Source organism: Cotesia typhae, unplaced genomic scaffold, assembly GCF_013202065.1.
Source record: "Cotesia typhae breed Kobodo isofemale line unplaced genomic scaffold, CoteBio_Ctyphae contig_56, whole genome shotgun sequence".
Taxonomy (NCBI): Eukaryota; Metazoa; Arthropoda; class Insecta; order Hymenoptera; family Braconidae; genus Cotesia; species Cotesia typhae.
Window position 1 is genome coordinate 510,274 of NW_027423760.1, and position 20,000 is coordinate 530,273.

Genomic DNA, 20,000 nt, shown 5'->3' on the forward strand with positions numbered 1-20,000 from the left:
CGATTTTTCGATTTTCCATTGATTTAAATGGAAATTCTCGGTGTCCACTGAAAATAAGTTAAAAAAAATTATCGTACTTTCCAATGTAACCTTTGTAAAGAATTGAAAAATCAAAATTTAAGAATCCACCTCATAGACACTGAGATACACCCCATAAAGCTGCGATTTCTCCATTATTTGTGAAGTTAAGTTGAAATTCTCGGTGTCAACTCGGAATAACTCAAAGAAAATTATCTTTCTTTCCAGTTTAACCTTTTTTATGAATTAAAAAATCAAAATTTTGGAATCCACCCCATAAACACCGAGAGGCAACCCCACAATGCCACAATTGTTCGATTTTTTATTGATTTAAATTGAAATTCTCGGTGTCTACTCAAAATAAGTAAAAGAAAATTATTGTACTTTTTAATGTTATCTCTGTTATAAAATAATAAATCAAAATTTTAGAATCCACCCCACAGACACCGAGATACATCCCCATACAGTCGCTATTTGTCGATTTTTAATTGACTTAAATTGAAATTCTCGGTGTCCACTTAAAATAAAGAGCATAAACTCATTCCACTTTCCAATTTACTCTTTTTAATAAATGAAAATATCAAAATTCAAGAATTCACCCCATAGACCCCAAGATACGCCTCCATAAACGCGATTTATCGATTTTTTGTGGATTGATATCGAAATTTTCGGTGTCATATGAAAATTTGAATTTTAATTATTGAAAAATCGCGAATTGTTGGCTTTATTTGGATGTTTGTTAGTGTCTATGCGGTGGATTTTCAAGAGTTAAGTTTTTTTATGTTTTTAAGGGTGTAATTTAAAAGTACAATAGGTTTCTCTTGTTGTTGTTAAATGGACACCAAGAATTTCAATTTCAATTACTAACAAATCACAAATTAGCGGATTTATGGGGTCCTATCTCGCCGTTAATGGGGTGTTTTTTCAAATCTTATTTTTTTTTTTGCTTACAAGAGTATATCTGAAAATGAGTTTTCATACTTTTCATTTATTTTCAACGGACACCGAGAAGTAGCATTTTAATTACTAAAAATCAGAAATTTTCAGCTTAATGGGATCATAATTCGGAGTTTGCGGGGTGGTTTTTTAAATAATAATTTTTTTCGATACACAGGAGTTTAATCGATAAGTACAAAAGGTTTCTTTTGTTGATTTTCAATGGGCACCAATAATTTGAATTTTAATTTCTAAGCAATCCCGATTTTTGTGCGTTATCAAGTCATATTTCGGTATCTATGGGGTGTTTTTACAATTTTTTAAATTTGTCTGATGGTCAAAAGTACCACTGATAATTTTGATTGGTATTTTTTTTCTATTTCGAATGCACTGTGAATATTTTAATTTTTATGTTAAATAATCCCGAAATACTCGGCTTTATTAGGCTGTATCTTAGTGTCTATGGGGTGGTTTTTGTAATTTTTAATTTTTTTCTGATTGTTATGGGTATAGTTAACTATTAGTCCTAGATTTTTATTTGAAATTTTGAGTAGTCGTCGAAAATTTCTATTTTAATTATTGAAATATCGCACAATTTTCGGCTTTACGGGGCTGTATCTCCCTGTCTATGGGGTAGTTTTTTATTTTTTTTCAATTTTTTTGGTCTACAGTAGTGTCACTGATTATTTTTATTGCTTTTTTTTTTTAACTTCAAGTGCACACTGATCATTTGAATTTCATCATTAAATAATCGCAAATTTTTGGCTTTATGGGGCTGTATCTCAGAGTGTATGGGGTACTTTTATAACTTTTCTTTTTTTTTTTTAATTACAGGGGTATCATTGAATATGACTGTTGGCTTTTTTTTTTTTTTCATTTTTCGGTGACACCGAAAATTTGAGTTTTAATTATCAAAAAATCGCACATTTTTTATTTTATGGGGCTGTCTATGGGATGATTTTTCTAATATTAATTTTTTTTTATTTACAGGAGTATCATTGATCATTATTATTGCATGCGGGCTAGGGTGATTCAAAAAAAAAGAATATTTTTTTTTTCGTTTGGTACTCTGAAAAATAGGTTCCTAGACACCTCTAAGAAAGCCTCTCCAAGCATGAGTTCTTAATTGTAACGGGAAGGTCCTCCTTCTTACAGTTTTCTATTTTTTCTTATTATCAGATAGAAAAATTTATATCTCGCTTCCAACTACTTGAAAAAATATCTTGTTCCTTAGATTTTGTAGGAAATTGAATGCTCTACAAAAAAGGTCTCTTACAATTTTTTCGTAAACCCAACCGTTTAAAAGATATTAACGGTTAAAGTTTGATTATTTTTGGGAAAATTTTTTATTTCTTATGAATTTTATAACTCAATGAAAAAAATCATTATGAATGATGAAACTCATAGTTTTGTAGGAAATTTACTGCTCTATAAAAATGGTCTCTTATGATTTTTCGATCAAGTTGAGCGTTTACGAGATATTCATCGTCAAACATCAATGCATATCAATTTTTCTAGTTTTTGATCAATAATTCGAAAAATTTCAATTTATTCTGTGAGTTTCAAGGAAATTTAGACAATTTGAGTTTTTATTATAAAAGCAACTCCTATAGATGTTTTCTGTTCAAAAATTCATTTGAAAGTTTTGATTCTAAAAAAAAAAAAAAATTATATTATTTTTAGAAATGAAACTTTATTGTTGCTGTTGTGAAGTTAGCAACCTGCTACCCCTTAAGAAGCACAGTGCTACTCCCGTATATGCCTTGCACGGTTTTTTTTTTTAGAGAAGAATATCTCAGAGTAACGGACAATAAGGGATAATAACGCATAGTAGCCCAAACTTCACATTATAAAGTTTACAAGCATGAAAAATATTTTCAGCTTATAAACATGGATGGACCTTCATACTCCGCCGTCCATCTTACGGCTTTAAATAAATTATATTATTTTTAGAAATGAAACTTTATTGTTGCTGTTGTTAAGTTAGCAACCTGCTACCCCTTAAGAAGCACAGTGTATTGTGTTATGTCCAAGGGCGTTTTTAGAGCGGTAGCGTAAACGGTGGAGGTTTGGACTAACAATTTAAAGAATACACAACGGAGGTTTTAATTCCGTTGTTTTAATTATTTATGTGGGACGTTTTCGAAGTACGAATTTACCACGCCTTCGTTTGAGACTGTTCACGGATTTATTGAGAGTAGATGTACTTACTGTTACGGGAACTTTATTGATGGTCAGATCCGTGATTTTAGGGCAGCTGTTAGTGCCTGTTCCTTGATTGGGCCCTTTGGTTGGTTCTCGCAGCGGATGGAGTAGGGTGGATTTGGGCTGCTTATATTACGGGCTTCTTATTTTATGAAATGACTTGTTGGAAACTGATTTCACTTTAATTGAGATTTATTTTTATAAACATTAAAACTTACACTTTCACAATTTGAATTTTTTTTTAAAGAATTTAATTTAATGAATTTTAGTAATTTAAATGAGCTAACGTCCTCCAGTCCCCCGTAGGGTAAAGTGCGCAAATTTAGCTTTTAGAGATACTTTATTTAAACTTACTGCCCGGATTCTCGCCTAAGTGCAGAGCAAATTAGAATTCTGAGATTCCGGTTCTCTAGATATTTAGAACTAATAGCTAATACGTGGCCTGCTGGTTGAACCGAATCTGAACTCGTCTTAAGTGCAGCGCAAATTAAGATGAGTGACTTTTACAAGGCACGGGTCCGTCAATTAAACGCGGAAGTCGAATTAATTGCTCAAAGACCAATACGTGGCCTGCCAGTTGAACCAAGTCTGAACTCGTCCTAAGTGCAGAGCAAATTAAGATGAGTGACTTTTACAAGGCACGGGTCCGTCAACTAAACGCGGAAGTCGAATTACTTGATCAAAGATAAGGCGTTGGCTGTTGATCGCCTTTTTAAATACTCGCGGTGCTGAGATTGCAGAAGTCCCCGCTAGTCAACCAGCAGTCGCGTAGCTTATATTTTATTGTGGCTTTCGCGCATGGAGAAGTCTTCCATCTGCGCGGGTGATTTAAATTTAAATAAAAATTTTGGGGTGGACATAACATTCCCCCGGAAAAGCGAGAAGCTAGTATAGTTTTTCGGTTTTCCTATGGCCACCTTCCCCATAAGCGAGAGCCACTTACAAATTTTGATTTAACTTAATATAATTTGATATAATGAAAAGAGTAACAGTAGGAGTCATCTAGTGCTTGTAATTAAGTTTAATTCATATTTTAATTTTGCAATGCATTGCATTGTACGTGTTTTGCTGACAAATGAAAATTTTTTTTTTTTTTTTTTTTTTTTTTTTTCTTGCTTCTCGAGTTCGCGTAGTCGGGTTGAGTGTTAGTGTACTTCAAACCGTGGGCTGTTGTAAGGATATTCTCCTCAAAAAAAAATATAAAAATATGTATACTTGTGAGGTGAATTTTGAAGGCTATGGTACCTGGTACCAGATGGTCCTAATGATGTATGGGGAGAGGGTAAGTAAAGCATTATTTTAAAATTGATAACGAAAATTTGTATATAGGAAAATAAAAAATATATTTTTTTTTTTTTTTTTTTTTCAGGATTTGAGAAGGGCGATTCGTCTCTTAGCGGGGTTGGCTCGTCCTATCCATCCGAGAGAGGCCTTGTTTTCTGCTTCATGCCTGGTGACCCTGTTTGGCTCTCTGCCTCCCGAGGTTGTGGATGCAGTTGTCTTCTTCGCGTTCCAGGACCTAGCGATGGTAGCTGAGGTTCAGGACTTTGAAGAAGTGCTTGCCCCCAACCACGAGGACATCGATCGGTTAAGGATCGCCTTGATCGAGACGGTCTTTAATGGTTTGGTCGCCATGGGATAGAGGTATGTTGCGTGATGCTTCATAGTTATTATTTAGAAAAAAAAACTTTAGGATTTAATTGTTTTTCCCCCTTTTTTTTTTTTTTTTTTTTTTTTTTTTTTTTTTGCAGGCCAGGCGTGTCGGGTGACATCGCTTCCGCCGAGAGCTGGACGCCTTCTTTTTTTTTTTTTTTTTTTTTTTTATGTGAAAACTTATTTAAAAGAAATATAAAAATTTTTTTTTTTTTTTTTGAAAAATAAAGATTATTTTTTTTTATTTCGTTTTTTTTTTTCATTTTTGTTTCCTGTACTTTCTCCTTTTTTTTTTTTTTTCAAAATTAATCCTATTTAGAAAAAAAGGTAAGTAGAGTTTAACGGTATTTTAATAATTGATTAATAAAATAGTTAACTATAGTAATTTAGTTAGATAATTTAGGTTTAGGTAGTGAGGAAAATTTCTTAAAGGTTTAGTTTAGAAGAGTGTGAGAGAGAGAGAAGTGTATTCGTAATTATATGTGTATACGTGTATTATATGTATACCCATGCGGTAACGCGGTTGTGGGCGTGGCTTGCCGAGAGGCGGTTGCGATGAAGCGGGCGTCGATAAGCTACTCCGCTGGACTTAATAGCTCGTTACGTTTAACGCTAGATGCCTCTTCTAGTTCTCTTTTCCTATTTTATTTTGATTATTAAATACTAAACTTTTAAGTTAATCGTTTTGAATTATAAAAAGAAATTTTTTTTTTTTTTTTTTTATATAGTTAAATATTTAATAGTTTGACATAATAATAGATAATAATATGACTAAACATGATAATTGGTTACATATAGGTGGTATGAATTTAAATAGTGTATAATTGGGTTCTTAATATAAGTTTTATATGGATTTAATATTGAATGTAATTAACTAATTGAATAATTTGATAATATATAGAAAAATAAAATTCTTAATGTATGATATAGTGATAGTAAAATGGAAAAGGAAAATTTTATGTTAAATTTATATTATATATAAAGAAAAGCGAGAAAAAAAATTTTCAATTGAGGTTTTGCGCTGTTTCCACTCGTCCCCTCAAGGCCGGAGGTAAATTTATCTTCGGTCTTGTGAGTCTTATGGTCGCAAAAAATTTTGTAAAATAAGAAAAAAATTTTTGTAGATTAAGAGAAAATTTGTTTTACATTTTACTATCTCTTTCTCCTAGAAATATTGATGTGGAAACCGTTGACTCGTTTTTGGCTATTTTAAAATTTCATAAGGCAAAATGTCATTGGAAGATTTTTATTATTAATGGTTTACTTTATCAATTTTCGGTTTTCCCCAAAATGAGCCATCGGTTTTATGATTAACAATTCTTTAATGTTGATCTTATTTTCTACGATGTTGATGTTCGGTTTGTCAAGATCGGTGATTTGTAGTCTTTTAGTCGGAATGTTTTCGACTTCTTTGGTTTCTCGATGTTCTCGGGCGCTTCTTCAGTCGTTGTTTGCTTACTCGGTGAGCTTCCTTCTTCGTTGGTTTCAGATTTCTCTGGGAGTGATTCATTGACTTTCGACGGTGATGTCGTTTTTTCTTTTGTTGTTTTCAGTTTTATAATGACTGGCTTTTCGATTATTTTGTTGTTCTGTCGTGTTTTTAGTAGGCATCGACGAATGAGCTTTTCTATTGCGAACCCGCTTATAATGATCGATAATATTCCGATTGTTGATACCGATCCGATGGTTATTTTCTTATTTATTTCTTCATTTTGGTGATCTAGTGCTATTAATGACATTTTCTCTTCATTTTCTTCTAGCCCTTGACCCCAAGGTTCGAATTTGTCGATGATTGTAGCTGGGTTTGAAAGTTTTGTTAGTAGATTGGGATTTTCGTTGTTAAATATGATACTCGAGTTTAACGTTTCGAGAGATAGATTGAAACTTGGTGCGATAATTTCTATGTTTGTTGATTCTCTAGCTGTTCCTCGGACTTTATATTGGTTGCAGTTTGCTTGGCATCCTTGTTGTAGGTGTATTAGTCCGATTCCGTTGATTATGGTGTTTCCGTTAGTTAGTTCTGGGCATTTCCACTGGATGTTTTCTTCTTTACACGTTGAGTATGCCCACGTGTTTTTCTCGTTCATTTTTATCCAAGTTAGTTTACATTTTTCGATTATTCTTACGTTGCACTCTCTGAGATTTTCTGTTTTGGATTTATGAGTAACTCCATTTCACAATCTACTTCTTTTTCTAGTTTCGTTATTTTTGTTGGAATGTCGGTTGGGCAGGCCATGTCTGGTCCAATGGGTTTGCAGTTGTCCACGTAATCTTGTTCAGCGAGGAAATATTCTTCGAATGCAGGTTCCGTCATTAGATATTTTGACGTAGGCTGAATTGTCAATGTTGATAATTGATCTCCGATTTTCTCGGCCTTGGGAAGTGATTTTAGTTCATATGATAACCACGGCGTCTGGTCGAAGAGTGGTACGGTTATTATTATCAGAAAGTGGCCGTTCGATTTTCCTGTTTCTACTTTCGACACCTTCGCTAGCGTGCTGATGTCCATGTGGTCCAGGGGTTGTGGCGGATTTAAGGTCGGATGTTTTTTGATCATGTCCGCGGTGGCTTGGTTTAGTTGTTTAGCTGACACCTTTAGGTAGGTCAGTTTTCCCCATTTTGCTTCCTCTATGGCTTTTTCTGCATTATTAAGAGTTCTTAGGTGGTTAGTCATTCGGTGAATATTTTCATTGCCGATCATTGAGGACAGTTGAATCCTTTGCATGTCAGTTATTTGTTTATTCGTTGTTTGTTGCAGAGATGCTGAACTTTTTGCTAATTCTTTGATTCGGTTGGTTATATTTATTTCGTGTTTGAGGATTTTGTTGATTTCGCTCTTAATAATGTGGGTGTTATTTTGAGATAGGTGTACGAGTTCCTTGTTGTCTTGATATAACTTGTCTAGTTCGTTGGAGATATGTTCTTTGTCGCTGTAGTCCATGGTTCCGAATAGTTTTCGCGCAATCGAGCCTACGAAGCCGAACCACGGTGCTCTTTTGGTGCGATTCTGTGGATGTAGTTTTTCGAGTTGAGGATCTTCGAGGAATTGCCTTAGTCGGTGTTTTGCTTGTTCGATTTCAGCATATATTTCCCGGTGTGTATTTGTTCTTAGGTACGACACACAGGATGAATGATTGAATTTTTGAGCGCATATCCCATAAGCTTCCCATATATTTTGATTTAAGTAGGGATAGAGAGTTACTAGTTTTTCGATGTTTATTGAGCTGATGATTTGCCATTCTTCCCTGATGAGGTGGACTCTTTTGAATGGGTCGTATAGTAGGCCCGGATTCGCCTCCATTGGTTTTATTTTCACTTCGTCTGCTCCCCATGCCAGGTATCCGATTCCCAGCCGGAGAAGTGGTTCAAGGATCATATTAGAGTTTTTCGTAGATTTCTGCGTCTAGATATGTGTATATTTACTGAAACAAACAATCTAAGTTCATTTTAGTCGAAATTTTCGCGGTGGGCTGTTTTAGCCTTGTTCGGGTGGATTAATTTCCGTTTTCCGTTTTCTTTTTCTATTGTTAAATTTCCCATTTCGTTTATTTCGATTATTTTGAATGGGCCAGTATAGTAATGATCTAATTTATTTTTTCTAGGTTCTTTTAACGTATACACGAAGTCTCCTACGTTAAATTTTGCGGGGTATATGTTTGTCAAATCGGATTTTTGACTCGTGTTTAGCTTTCGTTAGGTTTTCCGCAGATATTCGTTGAATTTCGGAGATTCGGTTAATCAGGTCGGCTAGATAATCGTTATATGATTCGATTTTACTGAAGTCGGGAAATTGAGTTGGACTACGCGCTTTTCTTCCGTACAAAATTTCATATGGTGTGAATTTCGTAGCCGTATGTACAGTGGTATTATAGTTAAGCATAGCCATTGGGATGTATCGATCCCAGTTACTGAATTTATCTACGTAAGCCCGGAGGTAGTCGACTAAAGGCTGGTGAGATCTCTCCAAGGCTCCGTTAGATTGGGGATAGTAAGAGGAAGTTGTTATTCTTTGGATTTTCAGTGCTTTGGCTAATTGTTGTATTAATTTGCTCGTGAATGAGGTGCCCTTATCTGATAGAATTACGCGAGGGCACCCATAAAGGGCAATATAATGATTTAATAAGGCGTCTGCGACAGTTATTGCTCTGATATCTGGGAGAGGAACTGCTGCAGCTGCTTTGGAGAAATTGTCTTGGATCGTTAGGATGTGTAAGTTACCGTCAGGGGTCATAGGTAGGGGTCCTACCGTATCTATACTAATTTTTTCGAAAGGTTCAAAGGGTGTATCTGTGATGGACATAGGTTGTTTGGTCTTTATTCGCGTGAGTTTATTTTTCTGACAGATTTCGCAAGCTCGGATATAATTATAGATATTGTCTTTCATTCCTGGCCAGTAATATCTTTCACGAATGCGCCAATAAGTTTTTACTACGCCTTTGTGGCCCCCTATTAAACTGTTATGATTTTCTTCAATTATTTTTGTTCGTAGGGATTCGTCTGGTACCTCGACATTCCCTTCGCACAAAGTAATTGTTAGTGGGCAGTCTCTTAATTCTTGTAGTAAATAAGCTTGGATGTTAAGGTCATCGAACTCATCTCCTTGTTTTGCACAGCGGAGTGAATGAATGTCATGTTTGTGCATCGACTGTCGAAGGTTTCTCAATCCTTCGATCAGGTCGATTGGGTCTAGTTTTTCGAAATGTTTTGTCTTAATAAATACCGTGAAGATTTTACAACGACCTAATTTGGTGACAAATACATCCCCTTTTGTAGGTTTTGAGGCATGAAGGTCTTCGGCATTTATAAATTTTAAGTCATGGAGCAGCTTCGCTACAGGTTTTATTATTTCGCAGTCGGCCGCTAAGAAATGTAATAAATGGTCTCGGGCATAAGTGAGCCCATCTCGGCTGATTGCAAATTTTATTTTTATCTCGGGACCTTTTTCAGGTATACTTTCATCTGAACTAGAGGGTGAAGATATTTTTGGTTGATTACATCGTTCGGCAAAGATATTTTCAGCTTCTTCGAAAGTTGGAGGGTCGAAAGCGATGAAGGGTGGTCCAAATCGGTGTGTCCCTACATCATCCCCCACTGTTTTATTCCCGCATGTTGTTAACTTATTTAGGGTTTTATCAGATTCGTGGGATTTTTCCGAGTTATTATTATCTGGTGGATTGGTTGATTTAATCCCTTGTGCTAAATTATTTATTTGTTCTACCCGTTCTGGTTCGATAGGGGTGTTACTCGTGTTGCACGGTTCAAGTTCGATTATTTCCTGTATTCCCTTGCCGCGTTCGTCTACGATTTGGCGGCTTGCGTGGTCATAATGGATACCCATGGCCGCTAGTTCATCAGGGATGAGGACTCTTCCGAAGATCGGAGTTCGGGGTTCTGGACCTTCTCTTAAATATCCAGTGAATCGGGATTTAATTAAGTTTTGTGGTGTTAGTGAGTTTTTATTCATTTGTTTTTCCTTTTTATCGTGAATGTTGATGACGTTTCTGATGTTAGCAATTTCTGCTGAGGTTGCAGGTTCCGGCTCTACGATGACGGGGTGTTCCGTTTCGCTGAGAATTTCATTTTCGTTTCTTTCCGTATCTTCTGGGCTGATATCGCTGCTTGATTCTGCTTCGAGGTTATTGCTGTTTTCTCTAAGAAACTCGTCGACATTCATTTCAGTTGCAGTATCATCTACGGAATCTTCTTCGCTTCGCCAGAGTGGAGGCATTTTACTTAGCGATTGGCGGATATTTTTCGCAGTATCGGAGTTAGTTCTCTTCATTTTTGCTAATTCTTGGGGGGTATAGTTAAATATTGCTTCTTCTAGGAGCCTTTTCTCTAGAGCTTTTTCTTTGTAAGAATTTTCCGGCGGGGGTCGTTTTTTTATGATTTCGTCGAACATTTTTATTAACTCGATGGTTTTTCGTCTTTGTTTTGGTCGGATGATGTTTTCTCTATTCTTTTCTACTTCTTCGTCCCTCTCTGCTTCGTCGTCCCCCTCTTGTCCCATATCTGGTTGGGTAATCGCGGAGGTCCCGGGAGTTAAGGCTGGTAAGAAAACATCATCGTCCCCCTCTTTTTCGTTTCCGGTTTTCTGCGACTTGGGATCATCTATAGTTAACTCAAGGTTGCTATTTTTGAAGTAGTTTATTTTGGGAGGGACTCGTGTTTTTCCCATTTCCCTTTTCCTAAGACGAGAAGCGATTGTTTCTCTGACTTCGGGGGCGCTGCTGATTCTTGGTCTGTTTTTCGATCCGAGAGGACGACCAGGGCGCTTGACCCATTGAATCGCTTCTTCATCCGAGAGTATTTTACGAGAGTTTTTTATGGTAGTATTCTCCATGATGGGCAGTGCCAAATATTCGTTTTCGGTGGTATTGTTATTTTCGTTTTCTAAGGGCTCGGGGCGACCTTCGGGGTTGTATGAGAGTCCTTCTGCATATTGTTCGGTGATTTTATGCCGAACTATGACAGTAAATTTGTATTCGCTTAATCTGGACCGCCATTTAGCTTGCCTTTCGGTGACAGTCGTGCTGTCCCTTAGCCAGGTGACACAAGGGCTGCTCGTTATTAAAGTAAAGTGTTTTTGGAGATATGGTTGAAATTGTTGGATGGCATAAACTACTGCAAGGCATTGTTTTTCGATGTCAGTGTATCGGGTTTCGGTGTCGTGAAAGACACGTGAAACACATGACACTATTTTCTCTCCGTCTCCTTTTAAGTCATCGTCCCCTTCTGTCGTCTGCTGACTGAGGATTCCGGATATTCCTGAGTCTGACGCGCTGACAGCGAGGATGAAGGATTTGTTAAAATCTGGGTATTTGAGGAATGAATCTACGCAGAGGGCATTTTTGATATCATCGAATGCCTTTTGTGCTTCCTCGTTCCATATGAAGGGCTTCGTTTTTCGCGTGAGATCTGTTATAGGTTTAGCCCTTTCCGCGAAGTTTTGTATGAATCTTCGGTAATAGTTTGCAAGTCCCATAAATTTCCTGGCTTCCGTATGATTTCTAGGTCTTGAGGCATTTTTAAGTGATGAAATCTTTTTAGGGTCTGGTTTTATGCCTTCTTTCGTTATTACGTGACCTAAATAATCTACTTCAGGGCAGAGAAATTTAAATTTTTCGGGTTGGAGGGTGAGACCAGCTTTTCTCAGTCTATTGAATAATCTTTGCACTCTCACCCCATGTTCTTGTAGGGTTTTTCCATAACTGACTAAGTCATCGATATAAATAAACAATTCTGTCCCTTTTAATCCGCTTAAGGTGGAATCCATCATTCGTTGGAAGATAGATGGAGCGCATTCTAGTCCAAAAGGCATGCAACGATATTCCCAGTGCCCGTCTGGAGTAGAGAATGCCGTTTTTGGTGCGTCCGCGGGGTGCATCGGGATTTGGTGGAAACCCATGGCGAGATCAAACACGCTGAAGAAGTTAGCGTCGCCTAATTGGTCTAATATATCGATAATTAGAGGTAAAGGATAGGCGTCCCCTCTAGTGATTTTGTTTAATTGCCTAAAGTCAATAACCATTCTATATTTTTTTATAGAGGGGTCATTTGATTTTTTTGGTACAATCCACAAGGGTGAGTTGTACGGCGAGTTAGATTTTCTGATTATTCCTTGTTTTTCAAGATTTTCGACCTGCCTGGCGATTTCTTCCCGATGTTCTGGGGGAAATCGATATTGTTTTATTCTCACCGGTTCGTTGGTGGTGGTTTCTATCCGGCAGGTGAAATTCTTGGAACGACCTAATTTATCTTCGGGGAGGTGAAATACGTCGTGATTATTTCTAATGAGATTCTGAACTTGTTCTTTTTCTTCCTGATTTAGGTGATCTACAGGTATTTTCTGAAGTAAGATCTTAATACGTTCTTGTTTGTCTATTACACGATTGGAGTTTTCTATAGAAGAGTCGTCGGATTCATCCCCCTCTGAACTAGGGTTATCGAATTCGAATTCTTCGAGTGTTTGAGGTCCTATATCGATATCTACTGGGTTTGAATTGAGGTTGATGACCATGCACATGGCATACCCGTCATTTACCTTGACAACGGCTTCTCCTCCGAGTACCCCTTTTGGAAGGTTCATTCGGGGGAGGTATCCTTCGTCTTTTTCAAACTCTTGGATTGGTACTGATATTGATACTCTCATTCGAGGTGGTAAGGTGTAGCTGGAAGAAGGCTTTGTTTCGAAGCTAAAGGGTGTCGGTTTCGAAGGGCAGGATAATAAAACTAGGGTTTGGTTATCATAAGAAATTTCCGCCTTTTCAGCTTCGAAAAAGTTGTTTCCCAGAATTCCCACTCCAGGGAATGGTAAATCTTCCAAACAGACTTGAAATTCTACATCAATATTGAGGATTTTTAAGGTGGTCGTTCCTAACGTTTCGAAAGTGCTATCACTGAGTCCTCGGAATTTCCTAGCTTTTCCGGTGTCGATAATTATTTCGGGTTTTAAAGCGGATGCATTGATGAGGCATACATCCCCCCCGGTATCAATGAGGAAGCGTTGATAATTGCCTAGGAGTGAGTTACACGACACGTATATTTTTGGCCCAATTCCTAGAGCGAGGACTTTTTGCTCTGGGAAATTCCTTGGGTTAATTATAGGGATGGGTTGTATTGGTTTATTTTTCATTACTAAGGTATTCCAGTAAAACGAGATGGTTACGCGTTCTCGAGTAAAGAATTCATTTCCGAGTATGGCCTTATAACCTCCGGGTGGTTCTGGTACGAGATGGAAGGTAATTTTTGTTCCAAATATTTTTAAGTTTATTGAACCGATTATGGGCATTGAGCTAGTAGCGATGCCTCTTACTACTCCTGTATTTTCGTTGGTACAGAGGACTTCGTTGCATAGTTCTTCGATGCAGAGTAAATTGAGGTCAGAGCCGGTGTCTAGGAGTGCGTTTACCCCTCCATTACGAAATGCTGGGCTTCGTATATGGACCATGGGGCCTTTTCCGGTCGTTAGACATTTTGGTTTGTCCTTCCCTGGGCTCGTAACTCTCCTGCCGTCATCAATGGCGGGTTCTGCTGAGCAAGTAGTGGTTTTATTTTGTTCGGGTCGGTTCGTTGTTCCAATCTCGGTTGAGTTATCGTTTCGTTCGTTTCTGGGTGGTGTTCTAGGTCTGGCCTCTGGGAGTTTTGGAGGATTGGTCGGGGGTATTGGTTTTGAAAGCCCCGATATGGACCCCTTTGATACTGATGATAGCTGTTGGGGTTCCTCGAAGGTGTGATCGGAGACGGGACGGGCATACTCGCCATTGCCTCCTGTTGACGAGCGCCCGTCCCGTTTAAAGGGTCGTAGGCGTCTCGTCGTTCTCCGTTAGGGCAAAAGGACAATTACAGACTACCGAAGGGTCCCTTTTATGTCGTAATTTGGCTTCTTCGGAATCTTCGTCGTCTTCGAAACGAACCGATCTTTTAGTGGGACTATTTACTCCAGGATGATAACGATTTTGATTAAAATTTTGAAAAGTTCTAGGTTGATAGTAATATTGATTTCTAGGTGGATATTGGGAGTTTCGTTCGGTTCCGAATGTGAAAGTGGAACCTAAACTCTGCTGTTCACTCTGATAATTCGGACTGTAGTAATTCTCTTCATAAGTGTCAGGGTATGGGTCTTCATAGTAATCCGTCGGATGTACTGATCTATGAGTGCACGTCTCTGGGACTTGTCTGTGTTCATGGTATGATCAAGTGCGAGGCAATTCGCGATAATTACCTCGGTCGTCGTAGTCACGAGAAGATCTCGGCATCTGTGGATAGTGTCTATTACCGTCTTGTCCCTTTCGTCTGTGAAATTCTACGGAGGGCGGTAGGGATTCGCCTGGTATAACTCCGTCGTCTCTCATTGCGCGTCTACGGTCTGGTCTTCTGTACGCGTCATTTTCGATGGCCTTGTACATGTCGTTTAGTGTTTCGGCTCTTCTCATTTTACATAAGCATCGTAAAAAGTCTGGTAAGTATTCATAGAAAGTAGTGGCTGCTGTCTTTTCGAAAGTTCGTTTTACTACAGCCCTATCATCTTCGGGAGCATTAAGTTCGATACGCCGGACCATTTCGCTTAACCGAAAATAGAAATCTTCGATATTTTCAGATTCTTTTGGGGCTGCAGCAGCTAGATTTTTCTGCCACGTGGTGTATGGGTCGCCTCTTTTTAACTTTCGCCCTAGGATTAGTAAAATATCTTCAACAGAAGCTAGTTCTGCATGTTCTATTAATCTTTTAGCTCGTCCATATAGTTTTTGTGCTACGCGGCGAGCGAAAAAGCCCTGATTATCAGCTGGAATGCTGGGTAACCAGTTTCTTACTATTCCGTCAAATAATTCGAAATCTTTTATCGCGGTTGGACCTTCTCCGTTAAAATACGGGAGCGCATCATGTAATTCTTTAGCGAGGGTTTGAATTTGGGTATTGAGGTTTTCCTCGTTTATAGAGGTATCAACGCGGAAGGTTCTTCTTTCCATAGTTCCAAACGGGAAATCGTTAGAGCAAGGCACGAAAAACGTTCCGGATTCGTCCTCGAATGGTTCCACGATTTTTATTTGATTAAATCGTCTTAAATTTAGCTATTCTGTGTAAGAGAGGTATTTAAAGAAGGGTTACAAGGGGTTTGTTCAAAAAAAAAAAAAAAAAAGAAAAATTTCGATTTTATTTAATTTAAATCGCGATGTATTTTTATTCGGTCACTAGGTAAGTAAGTCAACAGCTGTAGAGTATAATGACACGAAAGAAAGATTAGTTATCGCGGGTGTATGGTTACCGAGTGGCGAGTACGGTAGTGTTCGCAAGGAAGAGTTGATATAAACAATTTTACGATTGAAATAAGAGACGATTTAAATGCCTTTAATCAAACAACAAAATTTTTAACTGATAAAAAAAATTCCCGTGTTCGACTGAATATTCAATAGTGGAGAATAGTTTAAGGAGGTCAAACAGGAGGTTAAAGGGAATTAATATGTATAATTCGGAAAGATATTAAAAGTAGAAAGGATAAGGTTTAGATTTTCGGATAAATCTATTTGCAATGGGGATTTAGATGTCGTGTAGACGGGTTTAGATGAGCATTGATAGGGTTTTGGGTTTGTCTAAATTTTAGTATTTTTTTTTTTTTTATTTTCGGGGATAGCCTTAACGTTTTCTAAGATTTTCGGACCGCCAGCCTGATTGACGACTACCTTATTCGCGGGTTCCGTATCCTCTTCCCAATATTTAGTTTCGATAAGAGGGCGGTGGTTTATTCTGCCGTTAACGAAATCGGAATGTATCTTTTTCAGATGGTATGGATAGCCCGACCGTCTACTCTTTCCCATTAACTTTTCTCGAATTCCGGAAAAAATTTTTATCGATTTTAACCCAACATAAAAGTATTCGAAAATTTTGGATCGTAAAATTATAATTTTATCGATTGATGATAGGGGATTATAGTTTTCTTATAATTAATATGGGTTAATATTACAAGTATACAAATATAAAATTTGTTTTATACCCTTGTGAGTGTGTAATCTAGAGAAGGTGCTAAATTCAAAGCACCCTTCCCAAGAGTTTTGTGAGAGCTTCTTTCGTAAAAGAAAGTGCTAATTAAAGCACCTTTCTAGTACTAGGAAACTTCTGTGAGAATTTTGTCAGATGAGGTGCTAGGTTCACAGCACACTTCTCTTAAAATGTAGTGTAAAGGTAAGGGATAAAAAAAATTTTCAAAATTTCGAAATAAATAGAGTTTAATGTTAGTATTGCTTAGTTAGCAAAAATAATTTCTTTATTTTGCAATACCGAATTAAAATAAATTTTGCTGACAGGAGTTGCGATTGCAAATTCCGTTTGGTGTTAATCAACTCTGGCATATACGCGTCAGCGAATTCCTTTGCGGTAATTTATTGTCTAAAGAAAGTATATTAGGTCAGAAAACGATTTTGAAACGATATTATTTGAGTTCTATAACCTTTAAAAAAATTTCGGACAAAGGAAATTTTGCAAAATATAATTTTATGAAGTTTAAAATATGTCGAAATATAAAAGAAAATTTTGTAAGACTCGAAATTCGTTCTACAATTAAGTTGAATTTATATCAAGATTGAACGAAATTATAGCTTGAATTTACTTTATGAATTTATTTTACGCAGTGAATTTACTTTACTTTACAAAAAAATTGAATAACGAACGAAAATTGTTAGAAAAAAATTTTTTTTTCAAACGGAAGTTAAATAATTTCGTATTCGAATCCCACCGCTGCCACCAGTGTTCTTTATGTTATGTCCAAGGGCGTTTTTAGAGCGGTAGCGTAAACGGTGGAGGTTTGGACTAACAATTTAAAAGAATACACAACGGAGGTTTTAATTCCGTTGTTTTAATTATTTATGTGGGACGTTTTCGAAGTACGAATTTACCACGCCTTCGTTTGAGACTGTTCACGGATTTATTGAGAGTAGATGTACTTACTGTTACGGGAACTTTATTGATGGTCAGATCCGTGATTTTAGGGCAGCTGTTAGTGCCTGTTCCTTGATTGGGCCCTTTGGTTGGTTCTCGCAGCGGATGGAGTAGGGTGGATTTGGGCTGCTTATATTACGGGCTTCTTATTTTATGAAATGACTTGTTGGAAACTGATTTCACTTTAATTGAGATTTATTTTTATAAACATTAAAACTTACACTTTCACAATTTGAATTTTTTTAAAGAATTTAATTTAATGAATTTTAGTAATTTAAATGAGCTAACGTCCTCCAGTCCCCCGTAGGGTAAAGTGCGCAAATTTAGCTTTTAGAGATACTTTATTTAAACTTACTGCCCGGATTCTCGCCTAAGTGCAGAGCAAATTAGAATTCTGAGATTCCGGTTCTCTAGATATTTAGAACTAATAGCTAATACGTGGCCTGCTGGTTGAACCGAATCTGAACTCGTCTTAAGTGCAGCGCAAATTAAGATGAGTGACTTTTACAAGGCACGGGTCCGTCAATTAAACGCGGAAGTCGAATTAATTGCTCAAAGACCAATACGTGGCCTGCCAGTTGAACCAAGTCTGAACTCGTCCTAAGTGCAGAGCAAATTAAGATGAGTGACTTTTACAAGGCACGGGTCCGTCAACTAAACGCGGAAGTCGAATTACTTGATCAAAGATAAGGCGTTGGCTGTTGATCGCCTTTTTAAATACTCGCGGTGCTGAGATTGCAGAAGTCCCCGCTAGTCAACCAGCAGTCGCGTAGCTTATATTTTATTGTGGCTTTCGCGCATGGAGAAGTCTTCCATCTGCGCGGGTGATTTAAATTTAAAGAAAAATTTTGGGGTGGACATAACAATTGATTGGACGCATTCATATTCCATTTATACATATACATGAAAAAAGTATTAATCCACATATTAAATCGAACACAGTAAACAATAAGATTCTTAATATAGCCACGTAATACTATGGATACAATTTTCTAGTATTACTTCTGCTGATCCTTGTCACCGAGGTTTATATAACATCACACTTCTCCAAAGCCCCCTCCTCACACCCCCTGCTGCGACCAATTTTAAAAAAAATCTCATCAGATCTTCAAAAATAAATAGAAAATCCTACATCTTTTTCCCATTAACCCCATGCCATTACTAATTTATGACATTCGTCTTTATCACCCCATATTGTAAAACCCCTACCCACTTACAGGAAAAACGTCAGGTCCAAAATTTACCAAGGGAATTCCTTCACACGGAGAAACCCCTCACCGCGGGGAGCGGAAAAGGTCTGGCGCCAGTGGCCGAGAAGTGGGGGTTTGTTGTGTCTCGCCCTCCGTGCCCCTAACTACTAATAACAATGCCACCTACAGGCAACGACTGCAAAGTCGTAGAATGTGTACACTATCCAATGAGAATTGCCTAAATCTTGAACTGCTGGCCTGAAGGAAGAAAGTAAAACTCAAACAATCTTTAGCCTGTTGTGTATTTAGTCTAGTTAATAAATGAAATTCAATAGAAAGAATAGGTTTGAAAACCATCCACATATGAAGTTGTTTGATAGTTTATTCTAGAAATTTTGTATTTATAAAGTATTTTAACATTCTTAATTTCAAAATTAAATTTTTCCCGCGCAAAATTGAAAATTCATAAATGAATAAATTAATGCAGGCAAAGCTATTCTAATATGATAGGTTGTTTATTCGTTAATTTTGATAATCAAATCCTACTAAAAAATTGAAATTCTGTTTCTCTCATAGTAGCTAGTAGCATAAAAAGACTTAACGTGACTGATCCGCGTAAACTCCGCGGTTAAAAGCGATTAACTATCTTATTAATCGGGATTTTACATTTTTATTTATATACAGTAAAAAATTTTAACATTTTTTTTAATTAAAAAAGTTGTTGATTTGGATTTAATACTCTAATACACATTAATTTAATAACAATAATTCATTCAGTAATAATAATGATAATGATATTTTTAACCTCAATTTGGTATTACCGATATAATTAATTTCATTCTCATAATTTTTATTATTAGTGTTATTGTTATTATGACATTGTTGTAAGTAAATGACACAATACACCATGCTCATAATTGTAAGACTTTTCACCTAAATCCACTTGATTGGATAACAATGCAACCTATCGGCAACGACCACAAAATCATAGAATGGTACACTATCCAATGGGAATAACCTCTGATTATGTTTGTTCATGTACAAAAAAACTTTGTTCCAACTTCAAATTGTTTATTTCTAGTTTAATTAACATTTTTAATAAACTGAATATTTGTATTCTAAATATTTGCACTGCGCATGCGTCAACTTTACGTTTAGACTTTCAGCGCGGACTTTTGAAAATTATATTGACCAGCACAGTGATTAGAGTAAGTGTATTTTTCTTGTAATTTCAATTATAGAGGTCACAGGACAAAAGGGCAACGTGTAGTTTTTAATAATTTTATAATAAGTTTTATTTTAATAAAGTATTCAAATTTTTTGTTAATTGTTATGGATTTCTTTTTTTTTTTTTTTTTTTTTTTTTTTTTTTTTTTTTTAATAGTTCGTAGTATTCATGAAAATAGAATTGATGAAAATAAAAAAAAATGTACATGCATTGATTAACAATTCTCTCGATATTTTTAAAAATTTAGAATGAAATGAATATTTATTAGTTATTTATTTATTTACTTAATGACATTGATATTGTCTGACGTCTAACAATTTTTTTTTAATTATTTGAAT

General features: G+C 36.6%; 1 protein-coding gene and 1 long non-coding RNA gene across 2 annotated transcripts; one reads left to right on the forward strand and one right to left on the reverse strand.

Moving 5' to 3' along the window:
- The first annotated feature begins 2,310 nt into the window (after window positions 1–2,310).
- Window positions 2,311–4,955, forward strand: LOC141532077 (uncharacterized). Its single transcript, XR_012480019.1, has 3 exons — window positions 2,311–4,441; window positions 4,529–4,803; window positions 4,911–4,955. It is a non-coding gene; the product is annotated as an uncharacterized LOC141532077 (long non-coding RNA).
- A 1,979-nt stretch (window positions 4,956–6,934) lies between these two features.
- LOC141532044 (uncharacterized) lies at window positions 6,935–19,510 on the reverse strand. Its single transcript, XM_074250203.1, has 2 exons — window positions 17,254–19,510; window positions 6,935–8,234 (listed from the first exon to the last, which is right to left on the reverse strand). Exon 2 carries the CDS (start codon window positions 8,186–8,188, stop codon window positions 6,935–6,937), a length of 1,254 nt encoding a protein of 417 aa, XP_074106304.1. The 5' UTR covers window positions 8,189–8,234; window positions 17,254–19,510.
- Between the last annotated feature and the right edge of the window lie 490 nt (window positions 19,511–20,000).